General features: G+C 46.3%; 3 protein-coding genes across 10 annotated transcripts; 2 read left to right on the forward strand and 1 right to left on the reverse strand.

The window, feature by feature from the left end:
* Nucleotides 1–83: 83 nt before the first annotated feature.
* On the forward strand, nt 84–6,005 carry luc7l (LUC7-like (S. cerevisiae)). 6 transcript variants are annotated; one of them, XM_029134104.3, is made up of 11 exons: nt 89–303; nt 1,674–1,744; nt 2,041–3,128; nt 3,245–3,343; nt 3,476–3,586; nt 3,694–3,837; nt 3,929–4,105; nt 4,231–4,319; nt 4,413–4,442; nt 4,526–4,687; nt 4,861–6,005. In XM_029134104.3, exons 4-11 carry the CDS (start codon nt 3,248–3,250, stop codon nt 4,979–4,981), a joined length of 930 nt encoding a protein of 309 aa, XP_028989937.1. In that variant the 5' UTR covers nt 89–303; nt 1,674–1,744; nt 2,041–3,128; nt 3,245–3,247; the 3' UTR covers nt 4,982–6,005. The 6 variants fall into 6 exon arrangements, with proteins under 6 accessions (XP_028989935.1, XP_028989937.1, XP_055360626.1 ...); XM_055504651.1 differs by having other exon boundaries at nt 2,082–3,128; XM_029134102.3 differs by lacking the exon at nt 1,674–1,744 and having other exon boundaries at nt 84–303; nt 3,034–3,128.
* Nucleotides 5,812–11,708, reverse strand: LOC114845709 (epidermal growth factor receptor kinase substrate 8-like protein 1). 3 transcript variants are annotated; one of them, XM_029134071.3, is made up of 19 exons: nt 11,564–11,708; nt 10,866–10,917; nt 10,617–10,775; nt 10,386–10,535; nt 10,236–10,306; nt 9,365–9,474; nt 9,207–9,280; nt 8,985–9,114; nt 8,796–8,884; nt 8,645–8,719; nt 7,892–8,040; nt 7,673–7,817; nt 7,531–7,577; nt 7,335–7,443; nt 7,135–7,260; nt 6,899–7,043; nt 6,651–6,816; nt 6,442–6,574; nt 5,812–6,367 (listed from the first exon to the last, which is right to left on the reverse strand). In XM_029134071.3, the coding sequence occupies exons 2-19, from the start codon at nt 10,893–10,895 to the stop codon at nt 6,281–6,283; spliced, it is 1,995 nt and encodes a 664-aa protein (XP_028989904.1). In that variant the 5' UTR covers nt 10,896–10,917; nt 11,564–11,708; the 3' UTR covers nt 5,812–6,280. The 3 variants fall into 3 exon arrangements, with proteins under 3 accessions (XP_028989904.1, XP_028989903.1, XP_028989905.1); XM_029134070.3 differs by having other exon boundaries at nt 7,531–7,580; XM_029134072.3 differs by lacking the exons at nt 10,236–10,306; nt 10,386–10,535; nt 10,617–10,775; nt 10,866–10,917; nt 11,564–11,708 and adding an exon at nt 9,861–10,171 and having other exon boundaries at nt 7,531–7,580.
* A 561-nt stretch (nt 11,709–12,269) lies between these two features.
* LOC114845710 (sodium-dependent neutral amino acid transporter B(0)AT2-like) lies at nt 12,270–19,484 on the forward strand. Its single transcript, XM_029134073.3, has 12 exons — nt 12,270–13,279; nt 13,784–14,003; nt 14,591–14,748; nt 15,199–15,319; nt 15,398–15,573; nt 16,257–16,367; nt 16,455–16,696; nt 16,843–17,026; nt 17,112–17,313; nt 17,567–17,726; nt 17,806–17,968; nt 18,176–19,484. Exons 2-12 carry the CDS (start codon nt 13,784–13,786, stop codon nt 18,410–18,412), a joined length of 1,974 nt encoding a protein of 657 aa, XP_028989906.1. The 5' UTR covers nt 12,270–13,279; the 3' UTR covers nt 18,413–19,484.
* Nucleotides 19,485–19,856: the final 372 nt, after the last annotated feature.

A 19,856-nucleotide genomic window follows, 5' to 3' on the forward strand; every position in this document is an offset into this window, starting at 1 on the left:
GCAATGATTGGTCAATTTTACGTCAAAGTCTATTCCTTTAGCTTTAGCTAGGCGGAACTTTTAAACAACAGGCCCTGACGTAATTTCCCTAACACAGAACGGAAACTGGAAGTCCACGAAACAGAGAAGAGCTGCGAGCGGTGATGCTTGGTAGAATAAATAGTAAAATAACCTAACAACGACACTACGGAACTGTTTTCATTTGTTTTTTTTATAACGGCATCGACGGAGGACGCACAACAATGTCTGCACAAGCTCAAATGAGAGCTTTGCTCGACCAGTTAATGGGGACAGCGAGGGATGGTGAGTTGCCGTAGCCTGCTAGCTAAACTAGCTAGCCAAGATGGAGCCACTGCTGAGGTTGGCTTGTGTTGGCGTGTGATGGACAGACCTGCATGAATGGATGTACAACAGAGGGCTGCGTAAAAGTACTGTAATGTTGGCCTTAGGAAGCCACCACGGATTAACGTTAGAATTTAATGTTTGTATCCACTGCGTGTTGTCGTGAATGAGAAACTTGAGTTTTTAACACGAAGGACATTCAAATACATGTCCAGCTAGTAGCATTAGCTAAGAAGCTAACCCTGCCGATTACGTTTATTGTGCGTCGCGAAACTGTTACACTACCTAGCGTCGTACCACGCATGGTTGAGCGCTGTGGTTATTTAGTAATTTCTACATGCCTGTCATAAATCTATGTAACATTTTGGTAGCGGGGAATTAACAATATTTTACGCCACACATGAAACGGATCCGTATTGCGATAATGTCAGTTCTGCTATAACATATGGTGCCTTCCCGGGAAAATCTGCTTAATAATTTTCATCACCACAGTTGTTATAAAATGTGTCCTTCACAACATGATTACCGCTGGTAATATTCAATTCTGTTTCTTGGTTAAATAATTACTGTTCTATCTAAAGTAAGTATAATGTTTGGTGTTTTTAAGATGTATTGATAAGGTTAATATCAGGCTTAAGGCTTAATATCAAGTAAATACATTGTTATTAGTACTACATAATCCTGTAAGTGGTACTGAGCCCTACTTGGAATACTGTTGTACTCTTTCTTATATTCACCATATTTATTCAGCTACCTTCAGATACATTAAGGAGTAAAACCTGTAGTATTTGACTCAGATGTTGTAGTATACACATTGGCATCGAATAAGAACGCTCCACTTGGTTAAGGCAAAATCAAATTACATAAACAGGATTTTTAGCAGTTATAGGTAAACCGGGCAACTGTTCCTTAGCTATTTCCTTCCTAGCTAAGTGAACCCAAGATGTACATGTACACCTCTCATACAGACAATTCTTAAATAGACCAACTACTGTTGCCTTTATGTTTGTTTTCATGATAATAGCTTCCAGCTGTGTGGATACAAACATTAATAGATAAATCAGGTGTCACATCTTATTGTAATTGGCAGAAAGTGACAGCGTATTATTGCCCTGTCATTTCATACATCATACGTAAGGATCAAACTGCCTTTAGCAGAGTTAAATTGCAGCACTGTGGATTATCTTAAATTAATAATTGAATCTGTATAGTACGAGTGAATTTGTGTTGTGAGTTTGTGGCTGTTTGTGTGATGAGATTAATATAAAAATTCTTCCCATACATTTGCATACAAACTGAACAATTGTGGCCCCTTTATTTTATTCATTAAGGTTCAGTGTATCTTTGCCAGCCTACATCAATCTGCAAAGGAGTTGCAGAAAAGCCTCATGTTCATCGAGCCGTGAGTCACACATAATTTTTAAAGCTGTTATGATGAATATCCAAAAGATTGTTTGCCTTCCGGAAGTTAAGATGGATTTTTTTTTTTACAACCACACAAATAGGCAGTAGAATTACAACTTGCAGTAGCATTTTGCAGCTTGAGCTAAGACGTCTGATCGCGGTGAATCCAAACGAGCAGTTCTCAATTTTCCACTAGACGTCTATTTTCAAAAGGCAATTGTAGCTATCATCGCAACACCTTTCACACATCATTTACAATCTGACTTGTGTATGACTCCCAACTTCTTACTGCAGGTATGGGCAAGAAAACTGTTTCCATTTATACTTTTCTACAGCGGGTTTAAAATTCTGCAGCTGAGGTCTTGAAGATTCAGAAGGGTACAGTATGTGGTGCAGATCGCAGTGTGTATAAACAATTTCTACCTTGGATTTCTTTTGTATTTTGTGTTTCATATTTGTAAAAGGTTTGGCTGGAACCTTTTGTTTGAAATGTTTACCTTTCTTGCCTCAGTCTTAAAGCAGGCTTTCCTGCATAGTGCAATGCCCAGTGTGTTGATATCTAAGCAACAAGCTGTGTAATCAAGGTTGTGCAATCCATTCTAGTTAGTTTTAAAATAATCATTTACCAGTATTGTGCCCTCACTCAACTAATCCTTTGATACTCTACTGTGGATTTTGGGACCCATAAGTTTAACAGACTTGAGGCTCAAATATTGCCATATTATTTGGAAAAGGTATGCACTACAAAAAAACAGGAAGCCAAGTGCATGCAAACACAAATAGATTAGAAAACATTATTGGCCCTGAAATGAGATAATTAACAATGTAGTACACAGGTGTCAAGCTCCATTCCTTGAGGGCCCCTGCTTTCCATCTCTCTCTGCTGATTACCATGACCAGGTGTGTCAGTTGGGTTTCCTGCTGTTCATTGACTGAACACACCTGGTCAAGGTAATCAGTAGTACAGTAGCTTGAGCAGAGAGAGTTGGAAAAGCAGCAGGACAGCAGCCCTCGAGGGCATCAGTTTGACACCCCTGATATAGTAGAAGCACAGCTACTGACAGAACTAAAACATGTTATACAGAAATTTTTTTTTTTCAATCGAAGTAACATTTATTTATTTTTAAAAAGATAAATGGGCACATTTTAAATACAGTTAATGTGACAACAAATTGTCTCGTTAATGTAGCATTAATATAGTATTATTTATAAAAGCACTGGATACGTCACCCCTGCTGTCATGTGTGTGAAGTCCTTCTGACTGGTTGTTCTTTTGGACTGTTTCAGGTGATGAGACGCGGCAGAGGGTCAAGTTCACTGATGAGCGAGTGTGCAAAAGTCATCTCCTCAACTGCTGTCCACATGACATCCTGTCTGGAACTGTAAGTAAGCCAGCATTTACGTCCAACGCCTTTAACAGCAAACAATGTCATAAAGAAAATACTTAATTACTATGTATGTGCAGTCTGCTTCATGTGTGCTTATGTTTTGGTAACAGCGTATGGACCTGGGAGAGTGCACGAAGATCCACGACTTGGCACTTCGAGCGGATTATGAAATTGCCTCTAAGGAGCGAGATCTATTCTTTGAACTTGATGTAAGTGATTTTTTTTCAATGACTGGTATAAGAAATATTTTGGCCTTATTATTGTCTTATCGGTGTCATTTGAAAACCAATCCACTCCAAACCAACCCAGTTACAATTTTTTTTAATTGTTGAACTTTAAAGGCTGTGGACCACCTGGAGTCATTCATTGCTGACTGTGACCGGAGGACAGAACTAGCCAAGAAGCGCCTGGCTGAGACCCAAGAAGAGATCAGTGCAGAGGTGGCTGCAAAGGTACGCACAGGGTGAAAACCACACCTCACCTTCAAAATCTGTGCACCGTCTAATGTCCTAGGATGTTATGAACTTGACCTATGAATTGTGCTTCTGTTGCATTGTAGGCAGAGAAAGTTCATGAGCTGAATGAGGAAATAGGAAAGCTCCTGGCCAAGGCAGAGCAGCTTGGAGCTGAAGGGAACGTTGATGAAGCCCAGAAAGTTCTACAGGAAGTGGAGAAGGTCCGCACTAGAAAGAAGGATGCAGAGGTGAGGAAATTTGATGCTGCTGCTGTTGCCGCCGCCTTCCTCATCTTCCATCCTTTTAATGCTCCCTTTTCTCTTTGTGTTACCCATGTAGGAAGAATACAGAAACTCGATGCCTGCCTCCAGCTTCCAGCAGCAGAAACTTCGGGTATGCGAGGTGTGTTCTGCTTACCTGGGTCTGCACGACAATGATCGTCGTCTGGCCGACCACTTCGGTGGGAAGCTTCACCTGGGTTTCATCCAGATCAGAGAGAAACTGGACCAACTAAAGGTGTGTGTGCAGTCTCTCGTACCATGTCCACAGCAGACACGTTGCTACACAAATATTCTTTGAAATGGGAAAATATTAATTGCATTCATTGCTAACGGGGTGTGGTTTTTGTTTTTTATAATCAGAAAACGGTGGTCGACAAACAGGAGAAAAGGAACCAGGAGCGTTTAAAGAGAAGGGAAGAGAGGGAGAAAGAAGAACGGATGAAGAAAAGGTGAGGAAGACTTTAGATCACGACTTTGATGGAACTGAATTGTCTATTCGTTTCCAAAGCAAACTCACCGGTTGGCCTTGGTTTGTTTTGTAGGACCAGATCACGCAGCAGAGAGCATAGAAGGTAAGAGTGTCATACTATTTTAAATCAGTTCTTCTTGTATTGATGGCAGACTTAAACGTTGTCTTTTCTTTCCTCTGAATCAGATCCCGTTCTCGTGACCGCAGGAGGCGGCGGTCGCGCTCGGCGTCACGGGAGCGGCGCCGCTCACGCACACGCTCCAGGGAGAGGAGACGACGACACCGCAGCCGCTCCACTTCCCGCAACCGAGGCCACCGTCACAGCCACGAGCAGGGCTCCAGACACAAGTAAAGAAACGACAGCGCTGGCATGATGTTGAGGTTTAGGTGTGAGGCATGTTAACGATGGGAACAGTTGTCAGCCACAGCTCAGATGCAGTACACTTGTCTTGACTGAAGGTTCTGGATGCTCTTTGGTTTGTGTCATTTCACTGAATGTTGCATATAATCCTGTAACGCAGGTCGTCCAGGGACCGGGAGCGCCAGTCCAGAGACCGGTCACGAGAGCGGGACAGGAGGGACGGGATGAACGGCCGGTCAGACTCCCGCCGGGCGGACGACAGGGACATGGGCGACCTCTGAAGACCAAACTCATCTACCACTGACACACACCCTCCTGTCTGTCTGTCTCTTACTCATCTGTCCCCAATGTTAACACTGTTCTAGCCTTTTCCTGCCTGCTTCCTTTCTTTGCTTTAACAGTTAATGCCGCCAACCCAGAGATAACATGATATATTGTATAAAGTCAATTTACCAGCATCCAAATATATCAGATTTGTATTTGGATGGAGATTAGTTATTGATCAGTAGTGGTGTTTATTGTAATACCCACATCTGTACTATGGTGACTGTCTGTATTCTACATGTCCCATGTCTCGTTCTAAACGTCCCTATGCTGATTACAACATGCAGCGCAAACGAACCAGTGGTCTAGACTGAGGCATAAAATAGAGCTGGGCTATGTTCTTTTATCTATGATGGTGTTTTCATACAGAATCTGTCTGTAAATAAGGATGGACTGGACCCAGTGATTGTTAAAATCTGGAAACGAAGAACTTGTATTTTTTTTTTTTATCTCCCTCTGCTTGATTGCAGTTCTTGAATGTCTGTCCACATTTGTCTCTAGTACTTTATTTGCTGTCAGTCAGTTTTAGGAGTTCAGTTTAAAAAAAAAAAGTTGCAAGTTGCTAGATATAGAATCAACTTTGTGTTCTACTTTAATTGATCAAATTTTTTATTCTACCAGCACTGATGGAAATCCTTCTGTCAGTAAATGCGTGTTCAGATTTGTATCGTTTGCAGTTATCTTTTTTTAAATTTCCTGCGTTTCTCTTATTTAAACTAGTTAAAATAAATGGTAACTTCAGAGGTTTAACTGTGAAAGGAATGAAACATTGGAAATTCCACGTTGCTGACATTCACAACTTTATTAGTCATTTGAAAAAGTGGAGTCCTGCCCCGATTTGGCCGAACCCCCCGTGATTAAATTTCCGTGCAAGCTGATTCGAATGGGTGCATTGCTTTTCCCGGGCGTGTGAATTCATGTTTATTTTCTGCTGGTAATGTTATGTTAGTGTCTCAATTAATAAACATCCCAACATTTTAACTTGTGTGCCTTTTCTTATCAGTGTCTGAACTAAACTACGGTTAAATTATAGCATACAAAGATAAATACAGTTTAAGTTATTGGAAGAAAACTATTCACATGAACGTACACTTTAGTGAATTTGACTAGCACCTGTATCAGTTTACATTTTCGTCTTCATCGATAAAAGATGAAGCAGTGTGGACATAAGCAGGAGAGTCTTTGAAAGTCGAGTCACTTCTCTGGTGAATATAACTTATGTTTGTACATCTGAATGAGTTGCGCCGTGTCTCTTCTCACAACGTGCCGCTCTCCAGTTTCAGGTCCACCTTCATCTTCTGTTTCTCCATGACTGTCTCCAACTCTGTGGCGTTCTTGGCATCCTGTAGGAAGAGATTTCCAAAAGGGTCAGGGCTCCAGCACCGATGACGACCCTGACGTTCGTCTGAGCGTTTACCTCCAGCAGTGACTTCTGCACCGTGAGCTGGCTGTACACTCTGGCTCCCTCGTCCGGAATCACGGTCTGCAGCTCCTTCTTGTTGAGCGAGAAGAGCTGCGCGCCCGTCAGCACTCCCAGACACGACACCGTCCTGAGGGACACAGCGCAAGCTGATGACTCACATCCTTGAGCCCGTGGGTCACTGTGGCTCGTCCAGACCAACTCACTGATCGCTGAAGCCTTTCGCTTGGAGCCACTGGGCCACTTCCTCCGGAGGAGAGTGATAGTCCAGAGGGACCGTGGTCTCTGCGGAGCGGTGGATCACCAGGGGTTTGTTCAGGTTGGTCTTCCCGTTCGTCAGCCTCTTGAGCAGCTCATCGTTCACCATCATGACTGAAAGGTTCCAAATAACACTCAACATACAGTAAAGCGGCGCCTATGTCTGCCCTCATCCTTGTTTTGTACACCAACACACCTTTGTCCGTGTCCTCCGCAGCCGGCACGTGCTGGCTGAACGCCGGCAGGTTGATTGGACGCTTCCCTGCGTGGGCGGGGCCTTTGGGCAGGACGGGGGGGCTGGGCGTGGCCGCGGCCCTGCCCACGGGGGGCGGGGCGGGCGCCTGCGGGAACGCAGAGCCAGGAATTTACTCTGGAACGTGGAGGTGTGAGCGTACCTGCGAGCTGCCACGCGCGCAGGCGCGTGCGTCTTACAAGGGGAGCTTTGTTGCTGACGGGGCTGTCGATGTGAGCCGCGGGCTCCAGGATGTTGAAGGGGACGAACCCGACCTCGTCGAAGCGGTTGCGACACTTCCACCAGCGCTTGGACGATTCGATGACCTGCCATGAAAATATTCTTTTTAGTCACAAAAACATTTCTGGAGCGATACCGTTGGAATGCATTTAGTCACCACCTCCAGTGTTTCCCCCTGCTGCACCGAAAGCTCGCTGCTGTTCCTCGCTATGAAGCTGTAGCTACAGCTGTAGAGTCTCTCCGGCTGGGCCGCGTGCGTGCCGACGTCACTAACGGGGGGGGAAACGAGCAGACTCCGTTAAATCGGGGCGTCAGGAGGCACCAGCCGAACCCTTCGAACCGAACACTTGACCTACGTTTCGGCGCTGACGCCGGCGTCTCGAGGTCCGAGCGGCTGAGGCTTCTGCTGAGCAAAGCAGATGAACGGTGACGATCAAGAGGTGCAGCAGGACACGCGCACGCACGCACGCACACAAACACACACATACACACACACACCTCCTCCTTCACTTGCAGAGCCTCGTGTTTGTGCTGTGATTCAACCGGATCCTCCCAAACCTGTCGGTCGGCCCTCAGCGCTTCCGGCTTCCAGCCGCTCAGGAACACGGGGCTGTAGGGAGCTACGGGCCCCGTAAGCTGAGAGCTGTGGGAGCGCAAGGCACGTAAACAAAGCGCCCCTTTGCACCGCGCACGGCGATGAAGACCCGAGCTACTGACCGAGGCAGCGTCCAGTTGGGCCCCAGAGACGCCCACAGCTGCCGCTCCGGCTCGCTCAGGGTCTCCTTCAGCAGGGACACGGCCGAGGAGGTCAGGGCGGGGCCGGACACCGAGGCCCCGAGGGCGGGTCCTCCGGTGGTTTTCACCATCTGCACACACGCACGTCAGTCCTTCCATACGCCACACATTTACCGCATATCAATTACACATCGTGTCAATTAAGATGAATGTTCTTTTTTGGATGTAGCTACAGATACAAAGAGCGACGTCCACAGTCCCCGAGATCCGACTCTCCATTCAGGTGTGCCAGCTAACGCAAATCAAACACACCCAGTCCACCCTTTGATTCCCTTTGTGCTCATTCATAGTTGGAAGCGTTCAGGCCTTTAATGCTTTATCAAACAGACGCGCCCGGCTCCTAATTTTGCATTGAAGCATTCCATGGATGGAGCCACGCTGCCGACGCTGGATTAAGAAGTAGTGACTCATCCGATTAAAAAGGACGAACGCTCTCATCCTCTGAATTAGAGCTTGTTTTATCAGCTGGAGAACCGCGGGGCAGCGGTCGGATGCCTCCGATCCAAACCAAATGTTTGACAAGCACAAAAGGAATGCTGCATAGAAAAAAAAAACCTGCGAACCAAGTCAAACAAACGCTGCCCAGAGCAGGCCTTCACGCAGCAGAGCTGCCCTCAGCAAACACCCCACGGGACCCGGACGGGCGGAGACACCGAGGTCGACGCCGTCACTCACCATGTCCAGGGGCTTAAATATGTGGTGAACCAGCTCCTCCGACGACGGATTTGAAATGTGGGGCCTGAGACGAGCCTGTAACGGAACCAGCGGGCGGATTTAAGCCAACGTGTGACAATCAGAGAGGAAGGTGGCCGAAGTGAGCACGCACCAGGAGGCTGAAGCAATATTTGAATTTCTGGAAGATATCAACGAATTCCTGCTCTGGTGGAGGCTGAGCTTTAGCGCCGAGTAAATCCTCTGTTATTCAGAAGGAGGGACACAAGGGCAAAAGATTAGCGCTATCATGATGCATAGCTGTGGTCTTTCAGTTTAAAAGCCCCCGAACGCATCGCTTCACCTTCGGCCTTCTGCTTCTTACTCTTCTTCTTGCTCTTCTTCCGCTGACTCAGCACCGTGGCGGCCTCCGCCGTCTGCTGCAGCCGCGCCATGAAGCTCTCCACGTCCTCGAAGCAGTGGTTGAGGATGTCCTGCGGACGCGAGCACCGTTTTTTTAATTATTATTATCGCGAATGCCGTTGCAGATGTGAAGCGCCCGAGGCGCCTGACGGAACGGACGTACGATCTCCCTCTGCGCTCGCAGGAGGGCGTCGCCGGGGCTGCCGTCGGCCGCGTTCAGCGCGTTGGTGGCGTTGGCTGCGCGGGAACAGAGGAGGGGAGTCAGTGATGCATCGCGTGGGCCCCCCCCCCCCCATACGGTGCACGCGAGGCCTCTCTTACCTCTCGGTCCAGGATACGGGGGAGGATTTGTCGCCGGGTGATTGGGAGCATGCGCGATCGGGGGCCGCGGGACGTCGTAGGGCTCCATGCCTCCGCCCGTGGACGGGAGCCTGATGGGGGAGAGAAGAGCATCGGTCCCCGTGTGGGTGAGCGGGACGACAAGGCACGGACCTCCGTCAACAGACGTCGAGCCATGGCTCTGTAATTCAAGCCTGGAGCCCTTATTTTTACCATCACACTGCAGTAAACACGCCTCGCTCGCTCATCGCCGCGTCCTGTGATCCACTCAACGCCGTTCGCCAATTCAACCACCCCCCGATTCTGCTTTCAAAAGAAACCGATCGACAGCCCAAACGGTTTGAAATGGACCAGAACACAGCCGTGGGGTCGACTCCTGACACGACTTTCCCACACAAGTCACCCATTATGTAAGTGTCCTTCAGGCTGTGTTAGACAGCGTGTCAGTGCAGAAGGAAAGCAGCGGAGTGTCTCTTACCACACGTGTCTGTCCATCACTTCCCTCAAAAACACAAGAATTTAAAGGCAGGTCTTCCGCTCGGGCCGGCGATACCTTCCCCTGCTCTGCCTCCACTTTCTGTCACAATGGGGCTTGTTGTGTCTGTCACACCTTCTTAAGCTATGTACGAACCGGTAAAACGAGTCTCTCTCTCTCGCTCGCTCGCCCGCCCGCTCGCCCTCTCTCCTCTGTTTACACTGTGTTTCTATGAGCCGGGGAGATGGTGACACCCGGCTGCTGGGCCTCAGCGGCCACTCAGTCATAATGAAAGTAACAGAGGAAAAAGGCAAACAGTTTAATGGGAAAAGGCTTGAAGGTCTGGTCTGTTATTGGTCGTTTAGAATGAGGCGGTACCTGAGAGCGTCCGACAGCCGCTGGCTCCTGTTCGACACCGCGCGCCGGACGTCGGCACAGACGTCCTCCGCCTGCGGGAGGAGGAATCCAGATGTGGCATCACTCGTATAAGCGGAGCCGGACCGGACCGGGACCGGCTGCTTCTCTCACCTTCACGGCCTCGCAGCTGAAGAAGAGGATCTCGGGCGTCTTCTCCTCCGCGCTCTGACAGACCAACACGAGGAGCGACGGGAAGAGCGCCTCCATGTTGGCGGCTTCGCAGCGGTAGATGGACTTGAGCGCGTAGCGCTCCAGCTCGTCCTGCGGGAGGACGCCACAGCCACTTAGAACCGGACGGGCGCGGGACGTCCCGGCCGGCGGCGCCGGCGGGCCGGGTCTCACCTGGCTCTGGACGTCGCGCAGGAGCACGGCCTCGGCGCCCACGTCCAGGTGCATCTGCTGGATCCACAGCTTCTTGCTCTGAGCCAGGAAGGAGAGTCGCGCCTTGGCCTCCTCCACGTTCACCGCCTCGCCGTCCCGCAGGGAGAACGTCAGCAGGTGCTGCGGACGCGGGGGGGGGGGCGGTTAGCGGAGATCAGCGGGGGAACAGGTCGCGCCACGTTTGGAGTGCGTGACACAGATAATACTCACATTAACCAGATACCGGGAGGTGTTAGTCATCCTGTGGCCTCGCTGTCACCTCCTGCGAAAAGGAAACGGTCATCTGTTCAGCCGCACAGAGGGGATAGACTGTATATGTACAGTAGGGTGCGGCCAGGTGACCTTTGACCCCGCTCACGGATCATCAGCTACTTGTGTAGCGGCCTACAGTACGTTCTCCCTGGCAGTGGGATCATCGGTGCCGCCCGACGCCAGCAGAGCCTCAGGTCCGAGCCACTCTGATCTGTACTGACCACAACAGTGCCCCCCCCCCCCTCACCAGCACCTCTCTAAGGCGGGTTTCACCAAAAACACTAAAACCAAACTGGTGGAACTGGGACTGAGCTTCACTATGGACCAATATAAGTCTGAGTCACAGAGGAGGTGGACACTAACACGGCCAGTTGTTTAAACCGACAGAACATTTAAAATGAATGACTGAGTTCTAGGAAATAATGTATCTGTATGTAAAAAGGACCACAGCAGTGTAAACACAGTTTCTATAAAATGTAAGGTAAAGATAGGTAATGGTACTAATTGAATTCATACCTGTCTATAAACCATATAAATGCTAATTTAAACATTAAAATTGGCTACACGTAATTTCCTCACTAGCTTGACAACTTACAAACATCTACCTGTGACATGTACCTCCACGGGCAGCTGAAACCGATCCAGGTCAGACTTACCACGGTCGCTAGGCTTCCTGGGCTTTAATTCTGCTGCCGACTGATGCGTGTGCGCATTTACCCCGAGCGTGAACTGCGCCCGCGTCTCGGTGAAACTGCAGGTCTCTCACGCGCCTGTCGTTGGAATTAAAAGCTTTTACGCAGCAGAGGTGTGTCACCTGCTGCGGCCCCGCCCACTTCCCCGCACACTGACTCTCAAACAGCGGCCACTTAAAATAGAAATCAGTTCAAATAAGTTAATATATTTGACAGTAAATATATGCAAATATAGAGAGAATATTTAAAGTGTGAAATCATAAATATAGAGTTTATATCTTCACAGTAGTGTGCGGCTGCAGACATATTACAGGCCACTTCATTAATTGCATCTTCAACATAAACTAACCATCTTTGCATAAACACACATGGTCCATTTAAATTCAAGGCATCATAAATGGACTAGTTGGTGTCACGTTTCATAACAGTTTAATTGGAGTCTTTTTCGCGTTGCAGCGGAGGGAGGAGGAGTCGGGTGAATAAAATAGCGGACGTCTAAACTGCGCTTTCAGGGTCCCCGGATTATTTTGTCGAGAGCGACTACAATTTCAATAAGACAAGGTATTTCTTGCTTCTTCATATATTCGAGCCGCTATTTGCGGTCTTTGTTTTATTTATTTAGCGGCAGCGGACGTCTTTCGCACTGACTTGCCTGCAGCGCAGGTATACGTGGCACAGCGTGCATGTGTAAATATGTGAACGTTAAACTAGCTTCACGAATGTTATTCGGGTCATTTTTTGATTAATAAGCTTGTTAAAGTTATTCATTATTCCACTTCAGCTACAAACACGTTCGATGTCAGAGTCAGACTATTACATCACATTTACTTTTTTTTAACTCTTTTTTTGTAAAACGTGGCTATTGTAAATAAAAAATATGCCACGTGTTCAAACCAAGTGGTTATTTACCACGCGTTACTGGTTTATGTAAACGTGAATGAAGTCAGATGAACCTTATGCCAGGATAAGGTCAGTGTGTTAAGACCCTCACGACCCCCACCGGAACCGCGCACGCGGTAACTACTGGGTTCCTTTTAAATGCATGGAGCGAGCCAAACTCTGTTGCGTTCAATGCTAATTGTACAACGCCGAAGCGGCATCGGTCGTAAAGTCTTTAATTTGACGATTTTCGTTTATTGCAGAGTTGTCGAAATACTTTACCGTATTCAAGAATAGTGGCGTTAAAACAGTGCGATCATAATATTATGGTTCTATGAAACCGGTGGAACAGTTAGTCAATTGCTCACGTTAATGAGCAGTTGACCTGTAAATGTGCTGCTTTCTGAAACAGCCGTCTATGTGCTGAGTTTACAAAAAGCCGATGACATGGAACGCATCACTCGTGTTGCGTCAGACGGAAGAGACCGGCCCTTGGTTTGCCCAATGAGCGGTTGTGGATTAAGCGCGACCTGCCGATGTCTTTAGTTCGTTTTTGCTCCTGTTGGACCTTTTATTACCAGAATATATGTACCGGCAGTGTCGAATTGAATCCGAGGAAGCCATTCTGAAGACATTTCAGCTTGGTTGACTACGTGGTAACGTTAACTGTTCACAGAGCAGACGCACGTGCTAGCGCTCTGTTCGGACGCGGAACATCGTCAGAACTTCGCTTAAGTCTTGCCTTTCCTTCATTTTCCCTCATCTTCTGTCTATTTGTCGAGGACCGTCGCTGGATCCCAGGTCTGTTGGGTTTATCAGAACTTTGAGTGCTGTAGACTGGGCGCTTTGTGTCTGTCGTGGTTAGCTTTAAGCTAGCGGTGGTTCCAGTGCAGAAAGGTGCGGGGATTTATTTCCGTAATTTACGCAAATGTCGTTCAACAAGTCTCACCTGCATTTATATGTAGGCGTGCATAACATTAGAAAAAATATTATAATGCATTCTAATACAGCAACATAACTACAGCCTCCATATCAACATGAACCTGAGGCAATGACATTTTATTTATGAAGCACCTTTTGAATATGTTACAGACACTAAAAGAACTTTATAAAAGATGGTAAAGATTCATGGTAAAGAAAAACACAGACTAGTGAAATATTTTAAAAATATTTAAAAGTTTAATCAGGGAAAGATAATAAGACTAACCATCTGAATCATAAACCAGTACAGATGCTGGGTAGTTTGGTTGCTTGGGTTGATGTTAGTTTGACTTCCTTTGGCTTCTTCTCTTTTTCTCGTCTTAGATGGAGAAACAGCCTCTGCCAACCGACGATGACAAGACGGAAACCACGGAGTCCGAGGTGCTTTGCCTCGCTGGCGAGGAGCGACAGGAGGCCCCGTGTGAACCCGCCGCTCGAGCAGGATGGAACAGCAAAGTCGAGTATTTCCTGGCTCAGGTGGGATTCAGCGTCGGGCTCGGCAACGTCTGGAGGTTCCCCTATTTGTGCCATCAAAATGGAGGAGGTGAGCGGCGATGATTGGCATTTAGTGATGTCTGATTCAGGGGATCAATGAGTTTGACCTCAGAGGTTAAAAGGAGCACACCCACAGCTGAAGGCCGTAAAATAAATGGGGTGTGCGCAGAACTGACCTTTTAGCAGGACTGGAGGGAGAATATTTAGTTTCTAAGTCACTGGACAGTCATGAGTGAAGAGTCATCATTATAGCTTTGCTTAAACTAGCATGTGCGTGCTCTAAGGAGTGTGCATGTCTCCAAATCGGATGATAATGCTGTTTGGTAAATTGTGTATGATGTGTGCAGAATAATAAACAGTGCTGCTCTGAGGTTGGATGCTACTACATCTGGTTTCCATCGCTTGCCAGAGAGAATTACTTTCAGGAAAAGTACACTCAGTCCCTAACTTTTTTTTTGTCTGATTGCTTGGAGTCAACACTAGTGTTCTGTTTTATTTGAAGCACATGCAGCAACAATTACGGGGCTGTTGAGGCAAAATGACAACTGTCTTAAACTATCTGACAGTGTGTAAAAGCTTTTATGTGTAATATTAAGTGATTGCTTGTTCACTAACTTTCGTCACCTTTCTCCTCAGGAGCGTTTCTCCTCTTGTATGTGCTGCTGATGCTCGTTGTGGGCATCCCCTTGTTCTTCCTGGAGCTGGCGGCCGGTCAGGCCATCCGACAGGGAAGCATCGGCGTGTGGAAGTACATCTCCCCCAAGCTTGCTGGGATTGGCTACTCCAGCTGCGTGGTAATTTAGCGATAATTAAATTAACGGCATCGTAATAGGTTTTCTAACCGTCCGTATGTAATCGAGCTGATGCAACCGAAAATGACAGTTTTTCTGTGGCGCACGTCTTTGCCAAGACTCATTTTGTGAGCAGCAGGAGATTATGGCATTAATGACATGTTTGGACACAGGGCTGACGTGCGATGGAGTGTTCAAGTTGTTCAAATCAACAAGTTGACTTAATTAAATTAGACGTAGATTCAACTTTATTCTTGTTGTGCAGCAGCAAAAAAAAAAAAATCACTGTTGGTACGAATGTCTGATGCATCTCTTGAAATTTGTTTGCAGGATTGTGTGACTGAAACCACACACAAATATACTTGTAGTTAACTTGTAATATAGAGTATTTAGTTATCTGGCCAAAGGTATTTTCCTACGAACCCGGTGAATCTTTTTGTCTTATGTCTTCAGGTCTGCTTCTTTGTGGCTCTCTACTACAACGTGATCCTTGCATGGAGTCTTTTCTACCTTGGGAATTCATTCCAGCATCCTTTACCCTGGGAAAAGTGTCCAGAACAGAGAAATGTAACAGGTAATGGCTTTGCAGACAATGCTGTATTTCACAGGTAAAAGCTGTAACTGATCATCCCTTGTTTTGTGTTTACACCAGTAAAAGAATGTGAAATGAGCTCCCCCACGTCATATTTCTGGTACCGCAAAGCGTTGGATGTCACTGACTCTATTGACGAGACGGGCTCCTTCAACCCTAACATTGTCGGATGTCTGCTGTTGGCCTGGATACTTGTCTGCATGGGAATGTTCAAGGGCATCAAGTCCTCTGTTAAGGTAATTGTTTGTGATTTTATAGCTTTGTCTTTCAGAATGTTACATTTCGTGACTTTTACAGCTAAGGAGGCCTGGAAACAAGTGAGAGCAATGTGGGGGAATCAGATGCTAGTCATATGCTGGAATTAAAATTCAGGGTTACTGTGGGCGGTGGAGTCTGTGGAATGCTTGGCTTAGGTACTGACCCACTTGAAATCTCTAAATCCCTGTTATGTGATGAAGTATAACAGACTCACACACTAAAATCAACACCACAGCATCTCATTATGGCTGATGTTAGTTTTAGTTTTAGTCAGACGTCTCCTGTCACAGATGATGTGTTGGCCTTTATTTGGTGTAAAAGCACCAAGGGAGGTTTAATCCCACTCACGCTGACGTCAGGTGTTATGCTCGATTACAGACTTAAGAACCTGCCCTTTCAATTACAAGAGCCATATGTTCAGTGTGTCACAAACAGCCGGTTGTACACGTTGACCGTCTCTGTGGAGGACATGGGTTGGACAGATTTAGCAATTAAATGAAAGGCTTCTTACATGCATGTATGTGCAAAATGTAACAAGTAGATAAACTGAAATGTCTCTAAACCCTCTTGGTTAAAGTGGGTCTTCATTTTATTTCCTGGAACAACTTGAAACCTAAGTGTACATCACATAACTGACTTTTTTGTTTGTTTCTTTCTGTAGGTGATGTACTTCTCCTCCATTTTTCCATACGTGGTGCTCATCAGCTTCCTAATACGAGGGCTCATGCTGGATGGGGCATTAGAAGGAATCGCTCACATGTTCTATCCAAAGGTATAAGCAGATAAAATTTGAAGTTGTTTTCAGGGAATGAAGACAGATGTGAGCTTTTATCTGACTTTACTCGGACTGTGTTTCCAGCTGGAGATCTGGGCTGACATTCAGGTGTGGCGACAGGCAGCCACGCAGGTCTTCTTTGCCCTGGGACTCGGCTTCGGGTCCATTATCGCGTATTCCTCCTATAATCCCAAGAACAACAACTGCCACCGCGATGCATTCACTGTCTCCTCCATCAACTTCATGACGTCTGTTCTGGCCACTCTGGTGGTGTTTGCTGTGCTCGGCTTCCGCGCCAAAGACAGAGTCAAGGAATGTGTAGCCAGGTAGGTCCATATCCATGAGTATCTGTAAATATAGAACACATGTTGATCTAACTAGAAATAAACATGCTTAGATTGACCAAATGTAAGAGGTGGTGATGTTAATGAATGTTTCTGACTAACGTTTCTTGTTCTTGTCCTGTTTCCAGTAATCTGAATTTGCTCTCAACGCACATTAGTTCTATGGACCAAAACCTGATTCCAAAATTCGACTACTCTGATCCCAGTTCTGTGGCTGTGGAGGATTACAGAGGCTGGCTTAAACAACTGGGAAATGGGACTAACATCCTGGGCAATTTGACAGACTGTGACTTGGAAGAAGAGATGAAGAAGGTCGACATTTTAGAGTGATGTCAGTTTAATTAGGAAACCTGTGTTGTAGGTGGAAACTAAAGCCTGTGGCCTTGTTTGTGTTCAGGGTGTGGAGGGCACAGGCCTCGCCTTCATCGCCTTCACAGAGGCCATCTCTCTCCTGCCTGGCAGCCCTTTCTGGTCAGCGCTCTTCTTCCTCATGCTGCTGAACTTGGGCCTCAGCACCATGTTTGGCACCATGGAGGGCATCCTCGCCCCCCTCACCGACTGCTTTAAGCCCCTGGCCAGGAACAAGACCAAGTTCACAAGTAAACACCTGCTTGTTTTTTTTACCTCACTGCTGCTGTCACCAACAACATTAGTCAATAGAGCAGCGTCCTGTCACATGTCATCGTGCTGACACTAAATAGGATTTACGTCCCAACAACAGATCAGCTGCTATCATGGACACTGAAAAGCAGAATGTGGGCGAACCTTTGAGGAGTTTCTGTCAAAACCACCAACCTCTGTACCCCAGTGGTTGAGTTTATATAAACAGGAGTTGTTGTTTGTTCTGCTCAGTTTTCAGCTGCTTCGTTGGGTTCCTGATCGGCCTGCTCTTCACCCAGCGCTGCGGGAACTACTTTGTGACGATGTTCGACGACTACTCCGCCACGCTGCCCCTCATCATTGTGGTGGTCTTTGAGACCTTCAGCGTGTCGTGGCTCTATGGAGCCGACAGGTGAGGTCCATTCTCTGACTTGTCTCTCATCTTTGTCTTGTTTTCATCAAGCTGAACGTCCTCCATTCTGTGTCTGCAGGTTCCTTGATGACATCGAGGCGATGCTGGGCTGGCGTCCCAGCGTGGTCTACAAGTACCTGTGGAAATATATTTGCCTGCTCGCGATGCTGGGGCTGCTGGGAGCAACCACCATCCGCATGTTCATCTCAACCCCAACATACAATGCATGGAACCAAGAGCAGGTACGGGCAAATATTACGAATGTACAAACATTTCTTCTTTGTTGCAGTGAATCCAACCTGAAGGATTTTAAGTCGACCTCAAGAGAAGTTTTATCTTGAGGCCAAGTCCTGTTGTTTTTTTTGTTTTTTTTTTTTCCTGCAATAGAAACTTATATAATAATCCAAGTCTCCAGGTTGTTGAAGTAATTATTGCATTGTTTGTTCTAGGCCTCTGAGGTGAAGCTGCCGTACCCTGCCTGGGCTCTGGCGGTTCTTGGCTTACTGATCATATTTGCCATGATGCCCGTCCCCCTGGGCCTGATCCACGCTGTTCTGCAGAGCAGAACCAAGCAGACATCCAGGAACACAGAGGCTGGTCAGTACAGGATCGTTAGCACGGATGACAAGTGTGAAACTCCAATGACTGACATTTCAGAACGGGACCAAAGGAACGGGACCTTCTAAGTGTTACACTGTACCAAGTAACCTACGGTAGCATGCAAAACTTTAATGGGCTCTTTTGAAACAGAATTTGATTGTTTCTCTGTAATGCAAACAGAAAACATTTCACTGAGAGATCCAGCAACAAAAAGTATAAAGACCTAATTTATACTTTAAACCAAGACAAGATTATCTGGAGGATAAAGTACAACTTTTAATACACAGGTATTTTATATGGACATTGGAAAAAAGTATTTATTGCCCTAAAAGGGTTGAATTACAAACACCTGCTGCTCTTCCTTTTGAAGAGATCTTTCCTAAACGAGCAAAGCTGCGTTTCTTGGTTTCAGCATAAACAAACTCTTTTTGTTTGGTTCTTTTTATTGAAAAAGGTGCACTTGAGATGCTGCTCTTCATTTCATCAAGCCAAACCACATCTGGGGAATAAATCTGTTGTAGTCTTAAGTCTGTTACATCAGTAACTTTACCAAACTGAACTTAAGCATTGAGGTACTGTAGAAATGCTGATCACTACACAGAAGCCACGTTTACAGCTCAAAAACCCCAACACTGTTCCCATTCACTACATCATCCTGTCAAAGCAACAAAGCCATCTACTAAGTTGTTCTAATGATTTTCCTCTTGGTCAGCGTGGACCCAAATGTGTCATGTAAATATGTGTATAATGTTTAGAAGGCAACAATGTTTTGTAAGTTTCTTTCTTGTAAATTAAACCTCCAGGATGCTTTAGCCTTTGTTTAGTTTAGGAGGCGTCTTATGGTCCAAATATTGGAGGCAGCCGCAACTAGAAAAAGCTAATTTATATGGGCTGTAACCACAACTACATATTATGAGAAGGTATTGGTAACGAAACGATTTCACCATAATTTGTACCAAACAGTGTATCAGCAAGTGCCTTTAAGCGTGTTTAGGTCAGCTGAACAAAATATGAGAAGCATTCCTGCATATTATGTATAGAGCATTTGTTTTTGTCAGTTCACCTGTCAGTGGTGTACATAGTGTAAAAAGCTGGTATTTGGAAAAAGTGTAATATAATATCAGTGTCATTCTTTTAATAAAACCTTTCTGCATTGTCCTTCCAGAGTCTAAAATGTAATTAATGCGGTGAAGGTTTGTTTTCAGAAGTGCTCACGTCTTCACATCAAGAGGAGACAGACAAAGCAGCAGTAGAACGTTTGTTTCTTCCCTGTACATGAAGGTGGATTTTAGCTTGTCTTCATATTTTTGTCTCCTGCACGTGGCTCGACGAAAGCTGACTATCAAATAGTGACACTGGTGCAGACTGAATGATGCATCTGGCTTTAACTTGTTTATTCAGTTTTCTTGAGGATTAAACAAATTGTGACTCATTCTTTATACGTAAATGTCCCTCTAGAGCTCCTGTATTCATGCTTCAGCTTAAAACACACCAGCTGTTCGTTTCACATGCAGGCAGTACACGTCTGTG

Source organism: Betta splendens, chromosome 19 (genome assembly GCF_900634795.4).
Source record: "Betta splendens chromosome 19, fBetSpl5.4, whole genome shotgun sequence".
Lineage (NCBI taxonomy): Eukaryota > Metazoa > Chordata > Actinopteri > Anabantiformes > Osphronemidae > Betta > Betta splendens.